Genomic DNA, 23,057 nt, shown 5'->3' on the forward strand with positions numbered 1-23,057 from the left:
CTGGAGCTCAGCAGTTTCTCTTTGGAGTCTGGTCCTGAAGTTTTTTTGCTATAAGATGGCTACCTTTACATCTGCTATTGTGTGGCCAGGGAGGTTGCTGGTGACAACCCACACACCGCAGCATAACAACTCTAACTCAGGAACCAACCCATGCAACAAACCTCGATGCCAACTCTGCCCACATATCTACACCAGCAACACCATCACAGGACCTAACCAGATCAGCTACAACATCACCGGCTCATTCACCTGCATGTCCACCAATGTTATATATGCCATCATGTGCCAGCAATGCCCCTCTGCTATGTACATTGGCCCAACTGGACAGTCACTACGCAAGAGGATAAATGGACACAAGTCAGATATCAGGAATGGCAATATACAAAAACCTGTAGGAGAACACTTCAACCTCCCTGGCCACACAATAGCAGATGTAAAGGTAGCCATCTTATAGCAAAAAAACTTCAGGACCAGACTCCAAAGAGAAACTGCTGAGCTCCAGTTCATTTGCAAATTTGACACCATCAGATCAGGATTAAACAAAGACTGCGAATGGCTATCCAACTACAGAAGCAGTTTCTCCTCCGTTGGTGTTCACACCTCAACTGCTAGCAGAGCACCTCACCCTCCCTGATTGAACTAACCTCCTTATCTCCATACTGATTTATACCTGCCTCTGGAAATTTCTATTACTTGCATCTGAAGAAGTGAGGTTCTTACCCACGAAAGCTTATGCTCCCAATACTTCTGTTAGTCTTAAAGGTGCCACAGGACCCTCTATTGTTTTCCTACGGCAACTTGCACATTCCCAGCCCAGACTGATCCAGTATGACATGTGAGGTGTGGAAGAAGAGCTTCTTACAATTCTTCAAATTAATGTACCCAATTATATCAAAGTTTGAGTTATGTCTGTCCGTGATGTGTTTAAATATCCACAATCATCTCAATAAAATTTGCAGACCATACAGAAAATTGTCTCAAAATTCCTCGGAATAAAGCTGCTGGGTAGAAAGAATGAAACTCCAATAGCTGTCTTACCTGTAGTTGTTGGGTTTATCAACCCTGTAGATCCACTGGTGGAAATTGGGGGTGGAGCTTGTCCTAGTCCTGCAGGAGGGGCTCCAGAACGGGAAAACTGCTGAGAACTCATTTCCACCTGCACAACGTGAAGAATATTTTAAAGCAACATAATCTTAGCAATATGTTCAATGGCCAATGCTAGAGCTGACATGGATGAGATTTGATCCCTCCCAGGTCATCCAGGGTCTGAGGTGACAATTTGTAACACGGCCCCATAGAAGGACCATGAATTAAAATAAATAAATAAATAAATAAATGAATGAATAAATCTGGTTTGAAAGCAGACACATTCTCGCTTGGGAATGGAAGCCGGACAGCGGTGCCCGACACTTCCACAGTCTGATCCCCAGCAGCGCGGAGTTCAGTTGGGATGTGGCTGAGAGAGACCAGATTTGGGATGTTTCTCAAAGGGGCAGTACCCGGGGAACGTGGGCAGCGCTCTATACACAGCAGCACAGCAAGTGTGACCCCGTGGCTGTGCGGCAGCAGCTCGGAACATCTGCTTAACCCAGCCCCCAGCTCTGAGAGGGGGAGTCCCCAGGCACCCTCCGGCCTGCAGCGGGGACCAGCCCTGCGCCCAGGGCCGGGGAGCCATCACACCAGGGACCCCCCATAAACCGGCTACTCGGGCCTCCGCTGATTGGATGGATTAGAGCAGACGTCTTCACTAGTCCTGCGTCAATCCAGGGTCACACTGGGCCACGAACCAATTAAACGCAGATCAAGGCTAGTGCCCTCAACCAATCAGAAGCCCGTTCTACTGATGACCTCACGAGAGAGCTAGCCAATAGGATAAGAACCTACGGACCAATAGGGAGCAAGTCTCCACGCCAGATTCCGCCCCCATTGCTGTGAGGGACGCGCAAAGCCCGGATGTTCACAAGCAATAAAGCGCAGCGACCACTAACAAGCCTTTGCCGCCGCAGGGCAGCTTGAAACAAACGGGGGTAACTCCCCCCGCTAACTGCCCCGGGGGAAACCGCTCTTGGCCCCCGAGAAACAACAGCCAGGTCCCCTGTCCTCCTTTCAGCCTCCCGCGATCCTCTCCCGCCGGGTCCGCTCCGGTCGCCTGGAGTCCGGCTCCGAAACCCCTTTTCGGCCGCTCGGCCGAGCCGCGAACGGAGTTGTCCCTGAGCTGGCCTACCTGCTGCCCCGCGCGCGGTGGGGCCTCGGAGCCGCGCGCGGATCCGTTTCTCCCGCTGACACCGATGCTCAGACCCAAGCTCTCCTTCCACCGCCGCAGCCACCCTCCACCTGATTGGCTCCGGTTGGTCCCGCCCACAGCGGCGTGGTCACGCCCAGTCTGCGCAGGGATAGGCTGAGACGGCGCCGTCGAAGGGGCTTCTGGGAAAAGTAGTTCAAACCGAGGAGCCGCAGAGAGCGGCCTGCTAGAATGCGGGGCCTGCTTTTGCGCAGTGATTGGCCAAGACAGTGGCGACGATGGGCCGGATGGAAATATAATTTGGATCCAGGGTAGTACTGAGGCGATCTCGCGAGATGTGCGTTCGTGGGAGTGGAGAGAGCCGTGAGACAGGCTTCCTGTATCGCTGAGCCTTCTTGAGCGTTGCAGACGTGTGCCTGGCGCTGGGGTTTTGGCCTTCAGTTCGAGCCTGTGCGGTGGTTCGCCCGGGTTCCCCTAAGTGGACGAGATCTCCTTAGCTGGCACAGGGGATATAGCCTCATACCTGAAGCGAGCTCTTATTTTGCCGGGCAGGTACCAAGCTGTAAGCGGCTGCTCAAACAGTTATTTTTCATATCCTTATTAACACTTGTAAAGTTTGATATAAACAAAATAGCATTTCAATAAAACAATCACCTCTGCATAATCCCTAATTCTACTATACAAACCCTTTCGGACTCAGAAAATTTGAATTACCTTGCAATAGCGTGTATAGGGGAAGGCTGTGGGAATGGGAGCTTGTTAGGTTGGGTTTGGAGGAAATGAGGATGTGGATAATAAATAAGAGGACCTTAGCTCTTTCCATTAGCACACCTCAAAGTGGTCAATGTTCTTATGCCCATTTTACAGATGAGGAAATTGAGATATAGAGATGAAGTGACTTGCCCAAGGTCACTCAGCAGGCCAGTGGCAGAGCCAGGAATAGAACCCAGGTCTCCTGAGTCTCAGCCTAGTAATATGGGAATGTTGGGGTAGTGGAGGAGTGTCTGGAAGGTTGGGGGGGCACTTTGAAGGTGCTTAAATGGTTTGTTTTTTTAGAGATTGGGATGGGAACCAATCTGGGGTTTTGAGGGGCAGAGGTGGCTGCTCCTGTGGTGGGAAGGTCTCTGGTCCTGCAGAGTGGTGATTACTTAGAATATATTTTAGTGACAACATAGGCACTTCTACCACCAATTTGGTGGTGGTGCTACTGAGGATGTTAATTGTTGGGTTTGGGTTTTTCCCCTAAACTGCTGAGCCTCTATCAGGCCGGGTGGATTTTGGGTCCTTGCTATCCACTATTTGCTGGATAGCTTCTGAGTCCTCAGCAATAACAGCCTGGACAGTAACATCGGCATTGGGGCCCAATATATCCTGTGTGGCTGCTCTTCAAGACTTCTGTTACTCTGGTGTATTTGATCTGAGCTTTAGCCTGTTCTGTTGCAAAGTCTGCTTGGGTGGCTGTTCAGCCTTGTTATTGGCTTTCACCTGCATACAGTCCAGCTCACTTCCATCTGGGCCTGGATAATATCCTTTCTGGCCTTGTGTTTCTGCTAATGCATCTGAAAAACACTAAAAAACTCTTCAATTTCTGGGATCTACCATCTTCCCTCCTCTTTGTTTGAAAATCTCCCCATTTATTATTAATTAATGAATAAATAGGATTTACAGGAAGAAGTGGGCTGTAGTCCACGAAAGCTTATGCTCTAATAAATTTGTTAGTCTCTAAGGTGCCACAAGTACTCCTGTTCTTCTTTTTGAGGAAGAGCACAGTTCATTTGTATTTGATTTTTAAAGGCACAGTTCTGATTTCCTTGGCTTGGTGCAAAACATCCTCTGCTCCAAATACCAATAAGCAATTTTTCCATTATTATAGGAATACATAGTAACACAGATCTCAAGAGCTCTATAATCCCACACCTAGTTTTGCTGTTACACAAACACCCTGATGCCATTAACCCCCTCCCCCCACCCTGAGCTCTGAGGCTGCACAATGATGTGGGTTTAAATTTCCACCTAGGAGCAAACTTTCAGGAATATTAACTTCAGTGCCCACCTTTAGACACCTATTGCCCGATATTCAGAAATGCTGTGCAACGGGGGCTCCCATGAAGTTTCCATGCAGTTGTGAGGGGCACACCTCAGCAAAGCAGGCTGTGCTGTACTATAGGGGTCTAAAACTGGGCACCTAAACTAGACAGCTCCAACAGTGCGGATCACAGGGCAGCAGAACTGAGGGGGCTGAGCTGACTTAATAAGTGGGAGGGGAAAGCCCCCCTCATTTTGGGGTGGGAGGCATTTCCAGGCAGAGTGTAACGTGTCTCTCCCCAACGGAGTAGTTTTCTTGAACATTCCTAGGCTGCTTCCTTCCCTCCCTCGTGGTGTCAACTCCCGTGCTCTCGCTGGCTCTCAGACTGGGAGGACCAGCAGTAAATTACCTAAAACAATCGCCTCCCCTTGGTCACGTTCAAGATGGCTGTCGGGCGACGCTCTAGCCGCTCCCTGGCGCTGCTTTCTTCCTCTCTATGGCAGCCGGTCCTCCACGTGTCCGGCCTCAGGGCGGAAGCGGAAGCAGAATCAGGCTGCCCGGAAGGAACCTGCCCGGAGGAGCGGCGGCGGCTGGAGCCGGAAGGGAGCGTGGCGGCCGCTCACAGGTGCAATAACCGCAGGAGCTCGTGGTTTCGGGACGTTCGCACAGCAGGTGCTTTAGGCAGCGCGCGCCCCCTCCACTGAAGTGCGGGTCACGCACTGGGCCAAGCGGCCCCTCGGCGCCCACAGAGCCGGCCGGACCGTGTCCCTCAGGCTGTCGCTGGCCATACGGGGCAGCTCCTTCTCTCTGGGGGCTGGGGTGATGAACAGGGGGAGCCTGCTGTTTCCGTGGGGGGTGGAGAGGGGATCCAGGTTTGTCGCGGGAGGGAGACCTGAGGCAGGGCAGGTCTCTGGTGAAGCATGATGTCTGACAGGTCACAGCTCTTGTGTCCCTGCAGCCCTTCTGCGTGGACTGGTGTTGTGGGGACAGGCTTTGCCCAGGCAGACGGGCCGGGCTTTGCCCTGGTTCACACCTCGCAGGTTCCCGCTGACCATCTTCTGTGTCATTTGCCATCTGTTGTGCTTGCTGGTGTTCAGCTTGGCATCAGTGGGGCTGGCCAGCAAAGAGTCTGGCACAAGGACTGTGCTGTAATGGGAGAGTATTACCTGTGCAAGCCGTGACTGTTTGCATATACAGAATGTGAAATGCTACATGATACTAGCGTGGCTTAGGGCTCAGGGGGTTGTAGTGAGTCATACATTGCATGACATCACAGTTCATTTCTGTTTGAACAAATTCCCAATAGTGTAGAAAACACATTATGGGAGGGAGCAGCTATGCACCTCAACAGCCCTTGATGCTACTGTTACGATACGTGGACTAACGAGCATGCTTTCTTGTAATGACAGTCTTGTACAGTGACACTGTTAACGTGGTTACAGGTTTTAGCTTCCAGGGCAATATATTATTTTCCAAACCATGCTAATGCTGTCCTGTTTTTTATTCACATATTTGAAACAATTTGGGGGAGATTTTTAAAGGCACACTGGGGAGTTGAGCAATATAACTCCAAATGAAAGTAAATTGGAGTTAGGCATCTCCCTCCTCTTTCTGTATGAAAATCTCCCCATTTATTATTAATGAAGAAATATGATTTACAGGAGGAGCATGCTTCATTTATATTTGATTTTAAAATGCACTATGTGGAAACAAATTTGGGTACTAGACTAGGACTCAGACCTAATTCCAACACTGTCAGTAGCTCATTGTGTGACTTTACACAAGTCACTTAATCTCTGTTTTAATATCTATAAAATGGAGATATACTTACTTTTGTAAAGTTCTTTAGGATCTAGAGCTCAAAAGTGCTAGGTTATTTGTTAAAAGGGATCTCCATCCTGTTAAAGCAAATAATTTGTGTTCAAAGTAGTGGTTCTAGTCAGACACCTTATTTATTAGGTTTGTGGTCTCACCAGTGCTTTTGGAACTTACACAAATACAGTCACTAAAGTGAATATCTAGATCTCCATTTCTAGTGGACTTAATGAGGGGCTGTGATGATGGATGTCCAATGCAGAAAAGAAACCTGGGTTTGTGTTGTCCTGACTTAACTGTGAAGGCTTAGTAGCAGTTATGAGGGAGTCTGATGGTTCCTAGCCTGTTCTTCCCATCAGCTGTGCCTCAGGATACATGGAATTTAGCTACAAGTTATGGAGAAAGTGTACAGTAGCAAATACATGATATTTAATTAAACAGTATCTATTAGTGATTGTGACACACCTGTATGTGGATACCCTTTTTATTTTGCAACTTTTGTCATGTGTCAGTGTCTGTAAATTTCTCCTGGTTCTTTCTATAGGATGCCTCTTGCAGCTATCTCCCAGCCTTTGCTATTCTTGCAGAGTGTTCAGGAGTAGGTCATAACACCAACAGCCTATGGCATATCTGTTATTAGCCCAATGTGTTCTATCTAAGCTCCAGAATCTGTTCACCTGCTGACATCCTGCCAGGTCCATGCGCAAGAATGTGGATTTCGCAGGAACAAACTCTCCCATGCCAGGTTCTGCTTCCCACCCAGTTTGTATTTGACTTGTATATATTGTTTTTCATTCCCACAGATTCTAAATCAGACTATAAATAACAGCCCATTTTACTAATGTGCTTATTCACATTAATAAAGGTTTCCCAAACTGGGTCCTATATAGGCCTATAACATCAAAGATCCTTAGTCCAAAATAGTTGGAATTTGGTGACCTTCAGGCCATGCTTCAAAAGACATCTGTTTGGTGTGTTTTTTGGAGAAGATTGAGGTTGTGCTTCCTATGTGAAGGTGTGGAAAGGAGTCTTTGCAAGGGGCAGGTTGAGCTCTTGCTGAATTAATTTAAATGCTGCTGAGACTTAATTTGTATTATTCAAGATTATGGGAACCCTAAAACATTGACAAGTCTTTTATTAGTTATTAATTCTAAATAAATATCTCTGTTCCTTCTTTTGGTCTTTAAGTTGCTGCCCAGGGGGAGGGGCTATTAGCCTTTCCCTGGAGTGTAATCCTGTGATTTGATTTCTAGACAGATTCCAGAGTATAGTGCATAGGTTCACAGACCTCTAACTTGACAGGACGCTTGGGTATGGGGTATCTGCTTGCGTCTTTCTTTAAGGAGGAAGCTGAATTTCCAGTACAGTTCAGTAGCTTTATTAAAAACAATCTATTTATGCATTAGAGAAAAGAGTAGAGTAAGAAGATTTTAAAATGAAACAAACACCTACTTTAGGGTCTGAGGTCAGCCTATTCTCCTTTCAGTTATTTCACAGAGACCATGACAAGATCTGTATGTCTCAGTCATTCATGCTGTTACCATATTCATGGAGCTCAACCCCTTCATCGTTCTCAGGCCACCCCTCATGTTTCTGACTAGATTAGTTTTCTAGGAGTTCTGCTGTCAGCCATTGTCCAGAATAGTCCATGCATTGTCTTAATTATGATTAGCCATGTACTGCATCTCCACAGCAGGGGTTGTTTTGTCCATGACAGATTGTCTCCTGCTGTGCCAACATATTCACTAGACAGGACATAGTTCATTTTTCTGTTACATATCAAAACTATAATAAGAGGTCTGCCCCATCTTTGAGGGATAGGGAGGTTTATTTCAAGGAAATGAGGGCAGGCCTCTACCTGACCAAAAAACAAATGGCATGAGATTGTTTATTGTACATGTGCAGTTAATGAAACCTTAAAAGACAAGGTTCTACACAAAAGATTCCCACACAATAAACTTCACAGAACTAAAATTGACTTTGGAAGGAGGAGTTGACCTGAATGAGATTTTAAGCATTGTTTCCACACAGTCATCACTGGAATGAGATCTGTTAAACAGTACACTGCAACGATATGCAGTAGTTTGGGATAGGAAGGGCCCATCATGTGAGACATTGAGCATTCTCAGCTTCTGTTAAAGTCCATGGAAGTAGGGGGTTAGACAACAATGTTGACTGTTACAGTGTGGGAGGAGAAAGCCCAGAGTGAAGTGCTGCAGCAATCTCACATGCTGCCAACTTGGCTACTTCCCAGGGGCAACATATAGTGATTATGCAGTTGAGCAGGACACATTTATTCTAAGGGTTTATTTCTTTTAACTTAACCAAAGTTAAGGATCACATACTGAAGAAAGAGCAGAGGGAGGGTAGTTATTTGTGGAATGTTAGCTGGAAAAAAGTGACTTTAAAGGAGCAGAGTGAGCTCGTTTGGCATAGTGGAAAAGGAAAGCTGTTACTGGCAGACAGCAGCATGAAAAAGATGCAGAAATGGCATTGAGAGGTGGGTGGAGTGTTATGTACCCAGAGTTATTAAATTTTGCAAAAGGAGGAGAGGAGTGAGAGCCAAGATGTAAGCAGAGTTAGGGTGGCCCCATGTCACATTTAGTAAATGAGGCCAAGGAGTTTGAACTTCTCAAATTCTTTGTCTCATTCCTCAGACTTGGGGTGAGGCTCAGTCATCCTGGAAAAGAAAGTTAACATTAGCTGCAACATGGTGAATGGATGGGGCAGAAGAGGATATAATGGCATCATTTCCATGGCACATGTCTTGTAAACTATAGCATGGCCTTCCATTAGGGTCCCCACTTTATTTGTCCATAGGGCCCTCATCCTTAAGCCAGCCTCTAGAGAGAATTGAGGGCTCTTGACTCCTTGGAAAGAGTATCCCTGAGTGAAGGGACCCACTGAATCCAACTGAACCTACAGGGCCTTCTATGTAATCTTATCTGGCTCCCCTCACCCTAGAGTCTGACTTTGGTCAGGCCACTAGCAATAAATCTCTACAGTTATGAAATGGGTATAGGATTTTTAATCACCATAGATAGTCAGGAACTTAGTCTTACACGTGATTTAAATTGGACTAGTTTGTAGTATGCCTTTTTTAGGGCACACTGTATGTGAGGGGTCTCTGGCAGCAAAAATGTAGAGCTGATATATGACCCACCCTCTAATTCTTTGAGTCATGTAATTAATACCAATCAGTGTGGGTTTATGGAAGATAGAGCCTATCAAGCTATTTTTTGTGCATTTGATGAGATTTCAACTGGTTGATAAAGGTAATGTTTATGTAATACACCTAGACTCCCATAAGACATTTTACTTGGCATACAAAACATGGTACACAATAAATGGATTAAAAACTGGCTGATAGGTCTCCCAATGTAATTGTAAATGGGAATCATCATGAAGCAGGTGTGTAGCTAGTGGGGTCCAGTAGGGATCATTACTTGGCCCTATGCTATTTGACATTTCTTCTAGCTCATGGAGAACATACATATCACTGATGAAGTTTGTAGATTACACAGATGTGGGTGGGAGTGGCAAATAATGAAGAGGACAGGTCAGAGCATTCTGGATCTCTTGGTATTCTCGCTGCAAACAGTCAATGCATTTTAATATGACCAAATGTAAATGTATACATCTAGGAACAAAGAATGTAGCTCTGACTCACAGGATCGGGGACTCTATCCTGGGAAATAGAGACTCTGAAAAGACTTGGAGTCTGTGTTCAGCTGAATATCCACCATGATCCTCCAGTGAGACACTATAGCCAGAAGGGCTAATGCAGTCCTTGGATGCATAAACAGGAATCTTGAGTAGGGTGGGGAGATTAAGTTGAGTTTGTATTTGGCACTGGTGTGACAATTACTGGAATACTATGTCCAGTTGTGCTGTCCACAGTTAAAGAAGGATTTTAAATTGGAGAGGGTTCAAAGAAGAGCCACAAGATTAAAGGATTGGAAAACATACCTTATGGTGACAGTCTCAAGGTAAACAGACAAAAAGTTAAAGGGTGAACTGATCAGGCTATATGCATCTACATGGGGAAAGAGAAATTTGAAATTGGCTCTTCAGTCTAGCAAACAGAAGTCTAACAAAATCCAGTGGCTTGAAGTTGGAGCTAGACATAATTTATACTGGAAATAAAGCATAAGTTTAACAGTGAAGATAATTAGCCATTGGAACAATTTACCAAGAGTTGTGGTGGATTTGCCATCATTGACCATTTTTAAATCAAGATTGTAAGTTTTTCTAAAACTTATGCCGTAGTTGAGCAGGGTTCTCAGGCCCCTGGGGGGCTGAGAACAGGTTTTAGGGGGTCTGCCGAGCAGGGCCAGCAATAGACTCATTGGAGCCCAGGGCAGAAAGCCAAAGCCCCAATGCTCTGAGCCCTGCCAGCTAGGCCTCAAGCTGAAGTCTGAGAAGCTTAGCTTCGTGGGCCCCTAGGCAGTTGCCCTGCTTGCTACCACCTAATGTCAGCCTGGCTTTTACATGTAGATAAACAGTTGTTGTGGCACATGTGGACCATAGAGTTTATAGCATGTTGGGGGGGGCACCTCAAAGAAAAAGGTTGAGAACCCCTGCTGTAGTTCAAACAGCAATTATGTTGGGGAAGTTCAGTGGCCTATTTTATGTGGGTGGTCAGACTAGACCAGGGGTCTCAAACACGCAGCCCGAGGGGTTATTTTCTGCGGGGGCCCCCCCACCTTCCCCCAGTGTTTATCTAGAGCGGCTCCGGCCAGATGTGCACCAGGGGCAGGGCAGGCTCCCTCCCTGCCTGCCCTGCCCCTGCGCCGCTCTGGGAGGGAACCTGGGGAAGGAGAGATGCAGGGGTGTGTTGCTGTTGCTTCAGGCACTGCCCCCAGCAGCTCCAATTGGCCACGGTTCCCTGTTCCCAGCCAATCGGAGCTGCTGGGAGCGGTGCCTGAAGCAACAGCAACACAGACCCCTGCACCCCTCCTTCCCCAGGTTCTGTCAGCTTCCTGGAGCAGCGTGGGTGCAGGGCAGGCAGGGAGCCTGCCCTGCCCCCAGTGTGCGTCAGGCCAGAGCCCACCCCCTGACCCCCTCCTGCAGCTGAACCCCCTGCCCTGAGCTCCCTGCCACATCCCTCCTGCACCCTGACCCCTTGCTGCACCCTGCACCCCAACCCACTTCCCTGAGCCCCTTGCTGCACCCCTCCTGCACCCCAACCCTGTACCCTGAGCCCCAACCCCCTGCCACACCCTGAACCCCTGCCACACCCTGCACCCCAACACCCTGCCCTGAGCCCCCTGACACCCTGCTGCACCCCACACCCCTCCTGCACACCAACCCCCTGCCCTGAGCTCCCTGCTGCACCCTGACCCTGTCCTGCACCCCACACCCCAAGTCCCTGAGCCCCTGCCACACCGCTCCTGCTCCCCCTGGGGGCAGGGAGGGAGCGGAGTTGGGGTGGGGATTTCAGGGAAGGGGTGGAGTGGGGGCGGGCCCGAGGGGAGGGGTCAGTAAATGCGGCCCTCAGGCCAATGTACAAGTCCTCATGTGGCCCTCGTGGTCATTTGAGTTTGAGACCCCTGGACTAGATGATCACAGTGGTCTCGGACCTTCGAATCTAGAAATAAATGTGCAAAAAAACTGGTTCTCATGCCCTTGTGTTCCTATGGTTTCACTTTTGACTGTAGCGGAGGCATCTAATCTTACAATCCTTGTTTGCTAATATTCTTAGGTTCTTGGATTTTAAGTCCAGGAAGGGACTATTGTGATCTAGTCTGACTTCCTGCATAATACAGGCCATTTAATTTCAAATAGAACCTGGACTTACATTTTAGTTAGACTAGGACTCTGTACACCCCTCTTCCTTCCCCCCCCCCACATTATAAATTTAATGTTTTAGAGAAACAAACTTGATTTTTTTCCCCCCCTCTAGGCATTTTCTATAAAATGGGAATTTTTATTGCACTTCTTGGAATCTGGTTCAGCTCTTCTCTAGCAAAGGCAGATTCTAAAGCAGTGACAACATCCCTGACTACAAAGTGGTTGTCAACCCCTTTGTTACTGGAAGCAAGGTAAGCTGTTAGTTTTCATTCACAAATCTGAAATTTAGAAGAATAAAAATGCTAGCTTGTGGGCTAAATTACACACACAATATAGTAAATCCTAGAAGAGTATTAAATGGTATTTGGCAGCATACCTTAGCAACTAGATGTAAGCACTAACGTGCTGTCTAAAACGGTTTACTCAGTCATTCTCCCCTCCCCCCCAGTATTGTGGACTTGATGCACAGTTCTGCTCTCATGTCCCATTTTTCCTATGCCTGTGTTAACAGGCTGGTATACAGTAGAGGGGAACAACATCAGTACCCCATGCCACATCACTCCCACTGCTGCTCTTCTAGCTAGATTATCCATCCCTGCAGTGTTTCCCACTTCATCATTAGAGAGCTCCAGCCAGTTGAGGCAGCCTGCTTGTCAGCACCTCTGACTTCTGGGCTCTTGCCAACTGTAGCAGAGCATTCAGCCTCAAATGTGTCCAGAGAGTACCTGCCTCCTCATCTGAGGTAGTGAAGCTATGCCATGTATTCTCATGTAGTTCTGATTTGAAAATATGCTGGTATACCTATATAGTCTCTACTGTAAATGAATTAAAGGTGTCATATTATGTGCTGAAGAATTAAATCCAACCTGTTAATCAAAGTGCATTTTGAGATCAAAAAGATGAAGGAAACAGTGCAGGGATGTTAGTTTAGAAGAATTTTGTGAAGGGAAGAGAGACAGACACCCACCCATTCACTGATCATAAGCACCTCAAACTCTCTCAATCTTGGTTCAATTGATTAGTTCTGTTTAAGGTCCTTCTAACCAAACTTTGCAAATTAAACATGATCACTGCACTTTTTGGAGGGGGGGAAGGAATACTCCCACACATTTGATAGACACCCTTTTGGATAAGTTCTGTGTCATGAATCAACACTTGATCAGAACATTACATCTGTGCTAATTTATTTCCTCTCCCACCCCCAAGGGTTTTATTTATAAACACTATTCATAAAGCCTACATGTAGGGGCCCTGTCATGCCCCCAGAGGGTTCTATGGTAAAATTCCCTTGGACAGAAGCAGGATTGTATCCTGTATGTGTAATGTTGTTTGTATAGGCTCCGGTCCTTCAAGCACTTAATGCATGTGTAACTTTACTAACATGAGTAGCCCAGTTGTAGTCTGCATAAAGCTAAGTGCCTAAGTGTTTGCAGGTTTGGGGGTATTAGTAACCTGGCCCGGAGGGAAGATTGTTGTATCTTACACTATCAAAGTGTTTTAAATAAGTCACCGAGAACAAATAGATTTGTTAAAAAAGTGTGGAGCAATGTTTAAAAACAAAACACACTTCACTTTTATGATGTTTTATTTAAAGAATACTTTGAATAGGAACTTTATAGAAACATTTACAGGAAAATGATACAGGTCTGTAGGCCCAAAATCTAACCACCTCTCTTATGTAATGTCAGTTTTTAATGCACATTTATCACCAGGGTATCTGTGGACATGAAAGTCCTTATAACATTTAGGAATGCCTAACTGTTTAAAAAGAAATATGCCAGGAGTATAGTGGTCCTGAGAAATTCTCCAATAACAAATCAATTTGCCTATCAAAACAGGAAAACAATTTTAAGCAAGGAGACAAGTTATTAATTTAAAGCTTTTAAAGAGCTGTTAAAAACACTGGGAGTGGAGAGAGCCTTGAAATTAGGAGAAATACCATGACAAAGGCATTTAAGGAAACAAGATTAAGTGCAGATGACACAAAGGATGGTACATTATGTTCCTGTCTCAGTGCATATAAAGCTGAGACTAAGCCCTTCAAAGTCTAAGCAAAATGAGGTTATGGAGAAGGTCCCAATGGTAAAGTAGGTATTAAATATTCTTGATACTAAAAAACCTGTGTTCTGTAGGTGGGAGATAGTAAAGTTAGGATCTTCATTACCTCACTTTAAGATTTAATGGAATCATCAAAATTGGATCCTTGATAGATTATTCCACAGCTTAATAGGTCTCTTGTCAGGAAGCTGTTCCTGATTTTCTGGCCAAGATTTTTTTTTTAAAAAGTACCTGAAGTTAGATTCCTAAATAAGTATTTAAGAGTTTGTTTTAGACACCTTTTGCTATTCAGGTTGCTAAAAATAGGATGGAAAATGATCCCTAGTGCCATTGATTTAGTATGTTGTTTTGAAGAAGCTCTCTGTTGTCCATGCATTTTTATACTGATCATAGCTCCCAAAGGAAAGTCTTTGGCTGACATCAAAACCAGTTGGGCCTGGTTGGTAAACAAGGTGCCATAACCAGGAGCCCATCTAAAGGTTTGGGGGAGGTGAATTGTGAGATTTCACTTTTAAGAGCAGGTGCTGGCCCTGTTACTAGGGCGATGTCTACACTATGCACCTTTTAGCAACACATCTGTGCTGCTACAGCCGTGCTGCTAAAAGGCGTGCAGTGTAGCCGCTGTTTGGTGTCAGGAGAGAGCTCTCCCGCTAACAAAAAGCTTCATTCCCAACGAGTGGCGGTAGCTTTGTCTGCAGGAGAGCGCTCTCTTGCTGACAAAGCGCTATTCACACTGGTGCTTTTAATCGGCAAAAGTTTTGTCATTTGTGGGTTTGTGTGTTTTTTTTCCACACCCCCAAACAACAAGAGTTTTGTCATTCAGGTTCCATTGTAGACAAAGCCTTAGAAAGCATGTCCATGGAGAGACGCATCTCAAAAGGTACAGATGAGCCTCAACCGTTGATGTGGCTGCATGACAACACTTGTACAAAAGACCATGTTTGCACCAGGTTTACAGTAGGAAATTAGGTCAGTATAAGTACATTGGAAAAATCCACACCCCTGAGTGACGCAGTTAAACTGACCTAACCCTAGATGTAGACAGCGCTATGTTGATGGGAGGACTTTTCCTGTTGACATAGTTCCTGCCTCGCCGAGATGGAGTACCTACATTGACAGGAGAAGCCCTCCCGTCAGCAGAGGTAGTGTCTTCACTGAAGTGCTACAGAGGCAGTGTTTTAAGCATAGGCCTCCCCTTGAGATAAGAGATTAAGTGGGAAACAGACAAAGAACCAAAAAATAAATATTTCAAACACTAATGAACACCTTCAGGAAAAGTGATCATTATATCTTAAGTGTTTGATGAGCAGGCTTCTGCATTTATCTGCAGTGAGCTACGGAATGATGTGAATGTGGGTGAAACTCTAGTGCTGAATCCTCCCTCCAATTTGATTTACTGAAACTAGTATAGTAATTTGCTGCACAGTTCTCAAGAAGTTCAAATCAGGATTAGCTCAAAATAGATTGAAACCCAGACACAAATTGCTATCATGGTTAACTTGCTTTTTACCTTATCCTGTTGCTACTTGATTTCATAGTCAAAATAAACAAACCCTTGGTGTTTGAAGCATATAATAAACTTTTCATATTAGAAAAATCTACCTACTTTATCGATTATTACTGTTAGGAATGGTTATAGGGCTATTGAAATAGGGGATTTTTGTTACGTGAAACAAATCTCACATAAAAATGTCCTGTAATTCATTGTATAAATGGTTTTCCCCACAAATATTGCTAGCTCAGACATAAAAGGGATAGACTGAAACCTCAAGTTATGTACACTTGTGCATTTTAGAGCTTATGCTTGTGAGGGATTAATAAGTGCTTTACAAGCATCCTCTACACTAGAGATTCTCAACCTTTTCAGACTAATATACCCCTTTCAGGAGTCTGATTTGTCTTGCATACCCCAAGTTTCACCTCACTTAAAAACTACTTGCTTAGAAAAAAAAAAAGACATTAAAAATACAAATGTCACAGGACACCATTACTGAAAAATTGCTGACTCTCACTTTCATCATAATTATAAAATAAATTGATTGGAATATTAAATACAGTATTTACATTTCAGTGTGATGCTTGAGCCTGTTTTTCCCCCCCCACTTATGAGACTTGTCTGAAGCCCAAGCCCCAGACGGCGGGCTGAAGAGTGTAACTTAGCTTCACAGAGTCCCCTATGGTGTGGGGCACTGGGCATTTGTCCTGCTTGCCACCCCCTAATGCCAACCCTGCACATGCAGTCCTCCTAAACCCATTCTGCAGCCCCCAGGTTGAGAAACACTGATCTAGATAAGCTGAGTACCTACTCCCTGGAAGACCTCTGCATACCCCTGGGGGTATGCATACCCTAGTTGAGAATCACTGCTCTACACAATTTTATCAATCAGCCTTACTTGCAGCATTCCTTCTATTTCTAGTTTCTTTCCTAGTAATGATGTTTGTTTTTCTTATATGGGCAGACATATGCTAGGGATTAAAATGTGCTGTAAAAGCTAACAATTTCATAAAGCACTGTAATTTGAGATCATCATCATAAAACAAGTTCTCCTGAAGATTTCCCCCTCCCCCTCTCTGTTCAGTGAATTTTTAGCAGAAGAAGGTCAAGAGAAATTCTGGACTTTTGTCGAGGCCAGTCAAGATATTAGATCATCAGATCATGGTGGTAAGATTCTGTAAACCCTTTTCCTTGCTTAATATTAATCAGCATAGATAAGAGTAAGCAAAATGTTTTACAATGTATGCAATCACAGAAAAATGGAATATAAACTATCTATATAACTTAGATTGTGATGGGAACTGTGAGCTGAACAGGGCAAACAAACAGCCAGTTGATTAAAGCCAGTCTATATGTGCTAAAACTGATCTGTCAGGTTGTGCCATGGCAAGAAAATATTGTAAATGTTTTCTTTCCTTTTGTGCTTATTGGGAAAAGTCATTTTGTAAATAGTAAGTAGTGAGCAATTTTTAACTATATTCCCACACTCCTCATGTTTAGGCCCTGATCCTGCAGTTGCATCTAAAGTTACATGGAACTTAGTGCAGATCCAACTGTAGAACTGGGTTCTTAAAGAAAAAAAAAGACAGGAGTAATGCTTCATATTGTTTAGTGAGATTGGCCCTTATTATTTCAGGTTTTAACTACATAATGGTCCCCTGCACTTTTCATAGTATAGATTATTGTGAAAACCCATGATTTACAGTTAAATGGCCCTCTTCTGCAATAGTCTCACATGGAGGTTAATTGCTTGTGCTCTGGCTTTGCAGGTACCAATTATTCTTCTTACCATGCAATGCTGAAAGTAGCCTGCCAGAATCTGTCACTGCTGCAGCAGAACTTGTTGAAGTTTTCCCTGTCTTTACGTTCCTATTCTGCTACAATTCAAGCCTTTCAGCAGGTTAGTACAAAGCAATGGAAGCCATCCAATGACACTGTTTCATAGGATCCAGGAAGGAAGTAGCTACTTCAGCTACCTACAGATATTAAGTTTGTGGCTCAAATAAAAATGACGAAGTAGTTTTACACTTGTTTTCAAACTAGTAAAGGCCTCTATTCCATGTCATAGTCAAACCCTAGCTTGTTTTGAAAAAAAAAAAAGTTATTTTGAGGTATAACAGTGATTAATCCACTTTAAATATTTTGATGGAAAATTAATGGAGACCTGAAGAGGGGGGAAAGGGTTTATACCTTGTTTAGCTTCTTTCAGATGGCTTAACTTTTTAAAAATTTGCTGCTTACTTTTACTTTAGAAATATTAATGTAAATTTTCACTTTTTGCCAGAAGTGTCTCTGCAAGGCGTCAAAGATACATCTTACAATACTCACAGTCTCATGTATTGAGAATATATATTTTTATCATAACACAAACTTAACTGTGACCCAGGGTTTTTGTCATCTAATTCCTTTTTAAATATTTGGGCTTTGTAAGTAAAGGGGTAGATAAGTGTATAGTTGCCTCTTAGCAACCTTAATCAAAGAGTTTTTCTATTTGTATAGTTAATCAGGTTTCATTTCCATGGTATCTGTGACATCATAAACTTACTAGTTTTTCAGTATTTCTGTTATGGGACTCTAAAGATATTATCCCCATGCATGTAGAACTGGAGTTATCAGAATCCTTAAATAGAAATTGTATTCTTTCCACCTTTATTTTACAAATCTAGTACATTTTATAGTTTGTTATAAAATATACACCATTCTGTAATGTACTTTATTTTAGTAATAGACTTGTATTCTTTTCTGAGGAGGTTTTCCTTTTCATCTTGAATGATTTGATCATGTTTAGAGATTGACTTTTTGGTGCTTAAGCATAAGGAATTTCCTGGTATGCATAAAATGTTCTGTGTAGTTACATATGTAAAATTGTTTTATTTTGAAGTTGGGGAGGGGGGGAAAGCCCTATCATTGTAAATACTCTCTACAAACCATATCATTCGTGAAGTTTAAGTGTTAAAAAAAGTAAAGAAAGAACATTTGTTTGTTTAGCAGGTAGCTTTTAATTACATTAGTAATTGGAGTTGTACATCACCTTGAGCTCCTTGATTGGGAGCTTAGTATTATTATTGCCTAAAAGTCCTATTTTCAGTTTCATTTTGTAATTTAATGTAGTGATTTCTATTATTTTTGTTCCAAGAAAATTTTATAAACTATATCGTAACACAGATATTTTACTACAGATAGCAGCAGATGAACCTCCACCAGTGGGTTGTAACTCATTTTTTGCTGTGCACGGGAAGAAGACTTGTGAATTTGACACCCTTGAAATCCTTTTACAAACCGCTTCAGAAAGGTAGTCTTTTTATACAAGATCTAGCCCAAACTGTAACTTTGTTAGACTTATTAAGGTGGGGAAGTTTTATTGAATTCCTACTTTCTACATACTCTGTTTCCCATCTGTATTTGCCCTTTCTTAGGCAGAGTAGTAAACATATTTGCAGTTTATTCTTTGGTGTCAAGCCAGTCAGGAATTATTGTCTCTTATCCTTCTCACTCTTAAAAATTGTACCATAAAGTAAGGATGTTCTAAAAGGAACTAGTAGAAGAGGAAGAGGTCTGTAGAAGGGCAGCAGTAATTCTTAGAAATGTGGGAAAGTGTCCAGGTAAAGAGTTTAAAAAAAAAAAAAAAGTAGTAACTTAAAAAGAAGAGATGAGGAAGAGCTGACATAAGATATAAAAGTTAATGAATGGTTAAGGAGAGGTCAGTCAGATGCTCCTGTTTCTCTTTTCTTAAAATAAGAGCAAAGGGAAAAATCAAAAATAAAAGGCCACACATCTAAAACTGGTAGTTCCTCTCCCACTCCTCCAAAATGCATTTGTCATCAAGCTATTTCTGGTGGACCAGGCTGATATGAACACCACAGAAAAATGTGGAGTGGAGAAAGGGGGGGGGGGGAGAAGAGAAAAGAGGGAATATAGAGCCAGAGAAAGTGTAGTAATAATACACTTTTATAAGTATTATTTCATCCTCATCTATTCTGAAAGCTTTTAGTGCTGTTTCCCCATAGTTCTCTTACCTCTAGAGTAAGTCCAAAGTTTTCTAGGGAGGTAGGCTGCAGTTGGTGCCTCATTCTCCCTAAACTCAGAATTGTTTGCCCCTTTTCTGGAGCTGTTCTTTCTCCTTCCCCCATCTTCTTGAGAGCTGCTTCAATCATCTTTCTCCTTGGAATGAGCTGGTCCTGATTTATGTAGAGCCAGACCCCTCCCACTCCCAGCAGCCTCTGAGAGGACTGCTTAATTGGAGTCAGCTGCTTGCCCACCCCCTCACCCCCATGTGACAGCTGACTGTTTCACAACATTATTTATCTTTGGAATTTGCTGCTGCTGGATATTATTGGGGGCAAGCATTTTAGGATTAAAAACAGTAATTAGGCATTTAATATGAATAATCAGAAGAGCCACAGTTAAATTAATGAGTGTAAAAGTTGTAGTGTCCCTCATGAGAGAAGGAACAGAATTTGGGTATAATAAACAGAGAGGATTCTTTATTTGGATTGCTGGACCGAATTTGTCTTAAAAAGAACATGGTTGGACTGCACAATGTTACTACACAGGTCTGCTAAATGTTACTCCAAATTAATCAGTTGTGGAGTAGATTACTGACAGTACAAAAAGGTATGAGATAATGTTTTGGACAAAAACTGCCTGAGGTTAGGCAGAAACTTTCCCCAGGTAATCCCGACTGCATAACTGTCCATTATGAGGGTTCATATCTTCCTCTGCACTATGGTGCTGACCTCTGATGGAGGAAGGATAGTGGAGTAGATGCACACCAGTGGTCACATCTGTGTAGTATGAGGACAAACACACAGAGCCTTTATGCTTTAAGCAGAAACTAGAGAACTCCCTTGACAGAAAGTTCCCACGTTTATTAAGCCCTACGCTGCAACCTGTCTCTGCTAACTGTGGAGGACCATGAACTCTTCAACCACTCCAGAATCTAGATGTGGTTCATGTGTTCCTAGGGCATTAATGTGTTAGTATAGTAAGACAGTAATCCTTTGAATATGTAAAATACTTTACATTTAGATATTTGTACTATAAATACTAGAGTCAGTACTACCATATTGTCATTTTCCATGGACAGTAAAATTCTGGACAACAGAATGCTTAAAAACTATTTCTGAGCGTGGTTTTGTTGTAAGTGTTGCACATTTTAAGTCGAGGACAACAAAAACTAAGAGCTTACGCTGACAAATACATGAGTCTCAGATTTATTTTATTTTCATTCAGATATTATTTAAAATGACACACAATAGTAATCTTAAATTTATTTTCCATCATAACTAACAGGATTATGCAAGGAAATAATCGAGTTGAAATTGGCAGTAAATCCTGGTAACAAAACTAAAAAGTGAGAGACTTTACAAAAAGTAATTATTAACATCTTAGAAACTTAAACTACAATCTGTTTTCGGATTCCTCTTTCTCTGTTTTGCAGCTTGATTTTTTGTAAATATAAAGATTGGCATCTTTTACTTCTGTTTCATGTGCAGGTGCATAGCATCATCTTGCTCATGCACTGCAGATGCATTCTGTTGGTAAATCCCATTTGGGAATATTTTGAACCTTATATTAGGGTCAAGACTTGAAAAGAAGAGGAGAAAATACACACACAAAAATACAGAACAGGAAAACTAAACCTGTGGGAGGTTGGCAATGTCTCCTTAATGTCTGTTGTGTTTAGCTTATTTTATTTTTGAGATCGGACTCATGCCCCAATAAATAGTTGATTTGAAAACATTAAGCAAGTTGTTGCTCATTTATATAAGGATCATGGTTGCTTTCCAACCTCCACCCATCCAGTTTTACGGTTGAACCTTTGGAGCCCTGTTTTTCCATTTTATCAAAGTTTTGCTACCACACACGAACGACTGACAAGCTTAATAATGAATAGAGAATAGTCTGAGACTTTGTCCTTTGTGAAAAGACACCTAACGGTTACACAGGGAGGGAAAAGAGATTTGGATGCATCTTGCTCAGTTTCCTCTTTCAAGTGTATGTTAAAACCACCACATTCTTGATGTTTGTTCTTAGGCTGAAGCCATTTTTGTTCAAAGGAGATCACAGATTCCCCCTCTCAAACCCGGAAAGTCCTGTTGTCATACTCTATGCTGAGATTGGCACTGAGGAGTTTTCCAAATTCCACAACCTGCTTGTTTCGAAAGCCAGTGCAGGAGAAATCACTTACGTCCTCAGACACTATGTTGCTGTAAGTACTGATATTATTTTGAACCAATTTCTTTGGAATTAGGAAGAGCCTCTTGCTAAGACTTTAAAAAATGGGTGCCTAAGGTGAGGCTCTGACATCCACACTCAGATACTTAAATGAGTGGCCTAACTTTTGAGAGGTGTGAATCTGGCTATAAGCACCTGTGATTTTAGGCACCCGGTTTGAAAATCTAAGCCCATATTTCCTGTTACAGGAATATTTTCTTTGCATTAAACTGAATATTCAGACTGCATTTCTGGATTCTGACCTATGTATACAATCAAATTATGAAAATTACTTGTATCATTTAAATGTGGTGTGGTGAAGCACAAAACATTTGTAGCATAAGCTGGGTGAGTAAAGAGTGAGAGGTATTTTCCAAATGAAGGCCATTCCTTTTATTTGGAACAGGATTGAATTCCATTGCTGAACCATTCACCAGTCCTACTGTGATCTGCTCTTGTTTCTCCCTCCATCCCATCAATCTGGAGGGGGGGACGACACCCCACATTTACTTTCTATACTGGAGCTCAAAAAGAATAGTTGTAGAATCGATGTTTAATTGTACATTTTAGTGGCTTACAAGAGTTTTGATCTGTTTAGTTTCTCTTCCTGATAGTGTGATAGTGTTGATAAAAGCCATAAATGTAGTACTTGGGCTACAGCCAAATTTGCTATATGTGAAAAGGCATCAATTGGCTCAGCTTTAGTGATATTTGTACTTTCGGTGAGACACAGCAAAAAGAATAAGGCTGTATACCACCCTCTTCTTTTTAAAAATAACACAATTCCATGTGACAGAATTCCCATTATTTGCATAAAATGCTTAATTCTGGGCATTGGTTAAAATAGCTATTTGATTATAATATGTTGTTAAGACTTTTATGAAGTGCTCAGAGGTGTCATCTTAAAATCATGAAACATAAATATATGATCTCCTGTCCTGAAGTGTTAATTGGTTTGATCATTTCTGTGGTATTCCCTATTTATTTTTACCATTCAGTGAATGCTGGAGGCTGGAGTATTTTCATTCCCTTGCTTCTCAGCAAAAAAGAACCACTTTTTTCCCTGCTGTTCATTTTGATTAAAGAAATGTATCCATCTAAAGTTGGTTCAAATACTGGCTTATGCAGCATCATTTTTTGTTTGGTTCTATTCAGTATTCACAAGCTTTATTTTGGACGCAGCCAGGGATTCCTTCACAGGACCATTCACCAGCCCTAGTGTGATCTGCTCTTTCCTATTATTCTTTGTCCTCCTCTTCAGCTAGACTAACTGCAAAGAGCCTAGTAGGAATAAGACATTAAACGATTATGCTGTACTCCTGCAAAATAACTCATCCTGGGGCTACTTCTTATGTATTTTATACTGTACAAGTTGTGTCTGAATGCTAAAATGACAGACATTCATGCTCTGG

The 23,057-nt window shown here is 43.0% G+C and overlaps 2 protein-coding genes across 8 annotated transcripts in view; one reads left to right on the top strand and one right to left on the bottom strand.

Annotated features, from left to right (window-relative positions):
• The window catches only part of SAP130 (Sin3A associated protein 130), a 33,471-nt gene extending 31,051 nt beyond the window's left edge, over positions 1 to 2,420 (bottom strand). Inside the window, exons 1-2 of one of the 5 annotated variants that reach the window (XM_054039222.1) lie at positions 2,225 to 2,420; positions 1,039 to 1,156 (exon numbers count right to left, since the gene is read on the bottom strand). In XM_054039222.1, the coding sequence (XP_053895197.1) occupies positions 1,039 to 1,150 (112 nt within the window). In that variant the 5' untranslated portion in view covers positions 1,151 to 1,156; positions 2,225 to 2,420. Of the gene's footprint in view, positions 1 to 1,038; positions 1,157 to 2,224 lie in introns of those variants that run through there. The other 4 variants (XM_054039223.1, XM_054039219.1, XM_054039220.1 and 1 more) reach the window with 4 other exon arrangements.
• A 69-nt stretch (positions 2,421 to 2,489) lies between these two features.
• Positions 2,490 to 23,057, top strand: part of UGGT1 (UDP-glucose glycoprotein glucosyltransferase 1) — a 91,587-nt gene continuing 71,019 nt past the window's right edge. The window contains exons 1-6 of one of the 3 annotated variants that reach the window (XM_054039217.1): positions 2,490 to 2,804; positions 11,989 to 12,127; positions 16,514 to 16,596; positions 17,199 to 17,329; positions 18,609 to 18,721; positions 21,466 to 21,640. In XM_054039217.1, coding sequence (XP_053895192.1) covers positions 12,003 to 12,127; positions 16,514 to 16,596; positions 17,199 to 17,329; positions 18,609 to 18,721; positions 21,466 to 21,640 — 627 coding nt within the window. In that variant the 5' untranslated portion in view covers positions 2,490 to 2,804; positions 11,989 to 12,002. Of the gene's footprint in view, positions 2,805 to 4,711; positions 4,941 to 11,988; positions 12,128 to 16,513; positions 16,597 to 17,198; positions 17,330 to 18,608; positions 18,722 to 21,465; positions 21,641 to 23,057 lie in introns of those variants that run through there. The other 2 variants (XM_054039216.1, XM_054039218.1) reach the window with 2 other exon arrangements.

This window comes from Malaclemys terrapin, chromosome 9 (assembly GCF_027887155.1).
Source record: "Malaclemys terrapin pileata isolate rMalTer1 chromosome 9, rMalTer1.hap1, whole genome shotgun sequence".
Classification (NCBI taxonomy): Eukaryota; Metazoa; Chordata; order Testudines; family Emydidae; genus Malaclemys; species Malaclemys terrapin.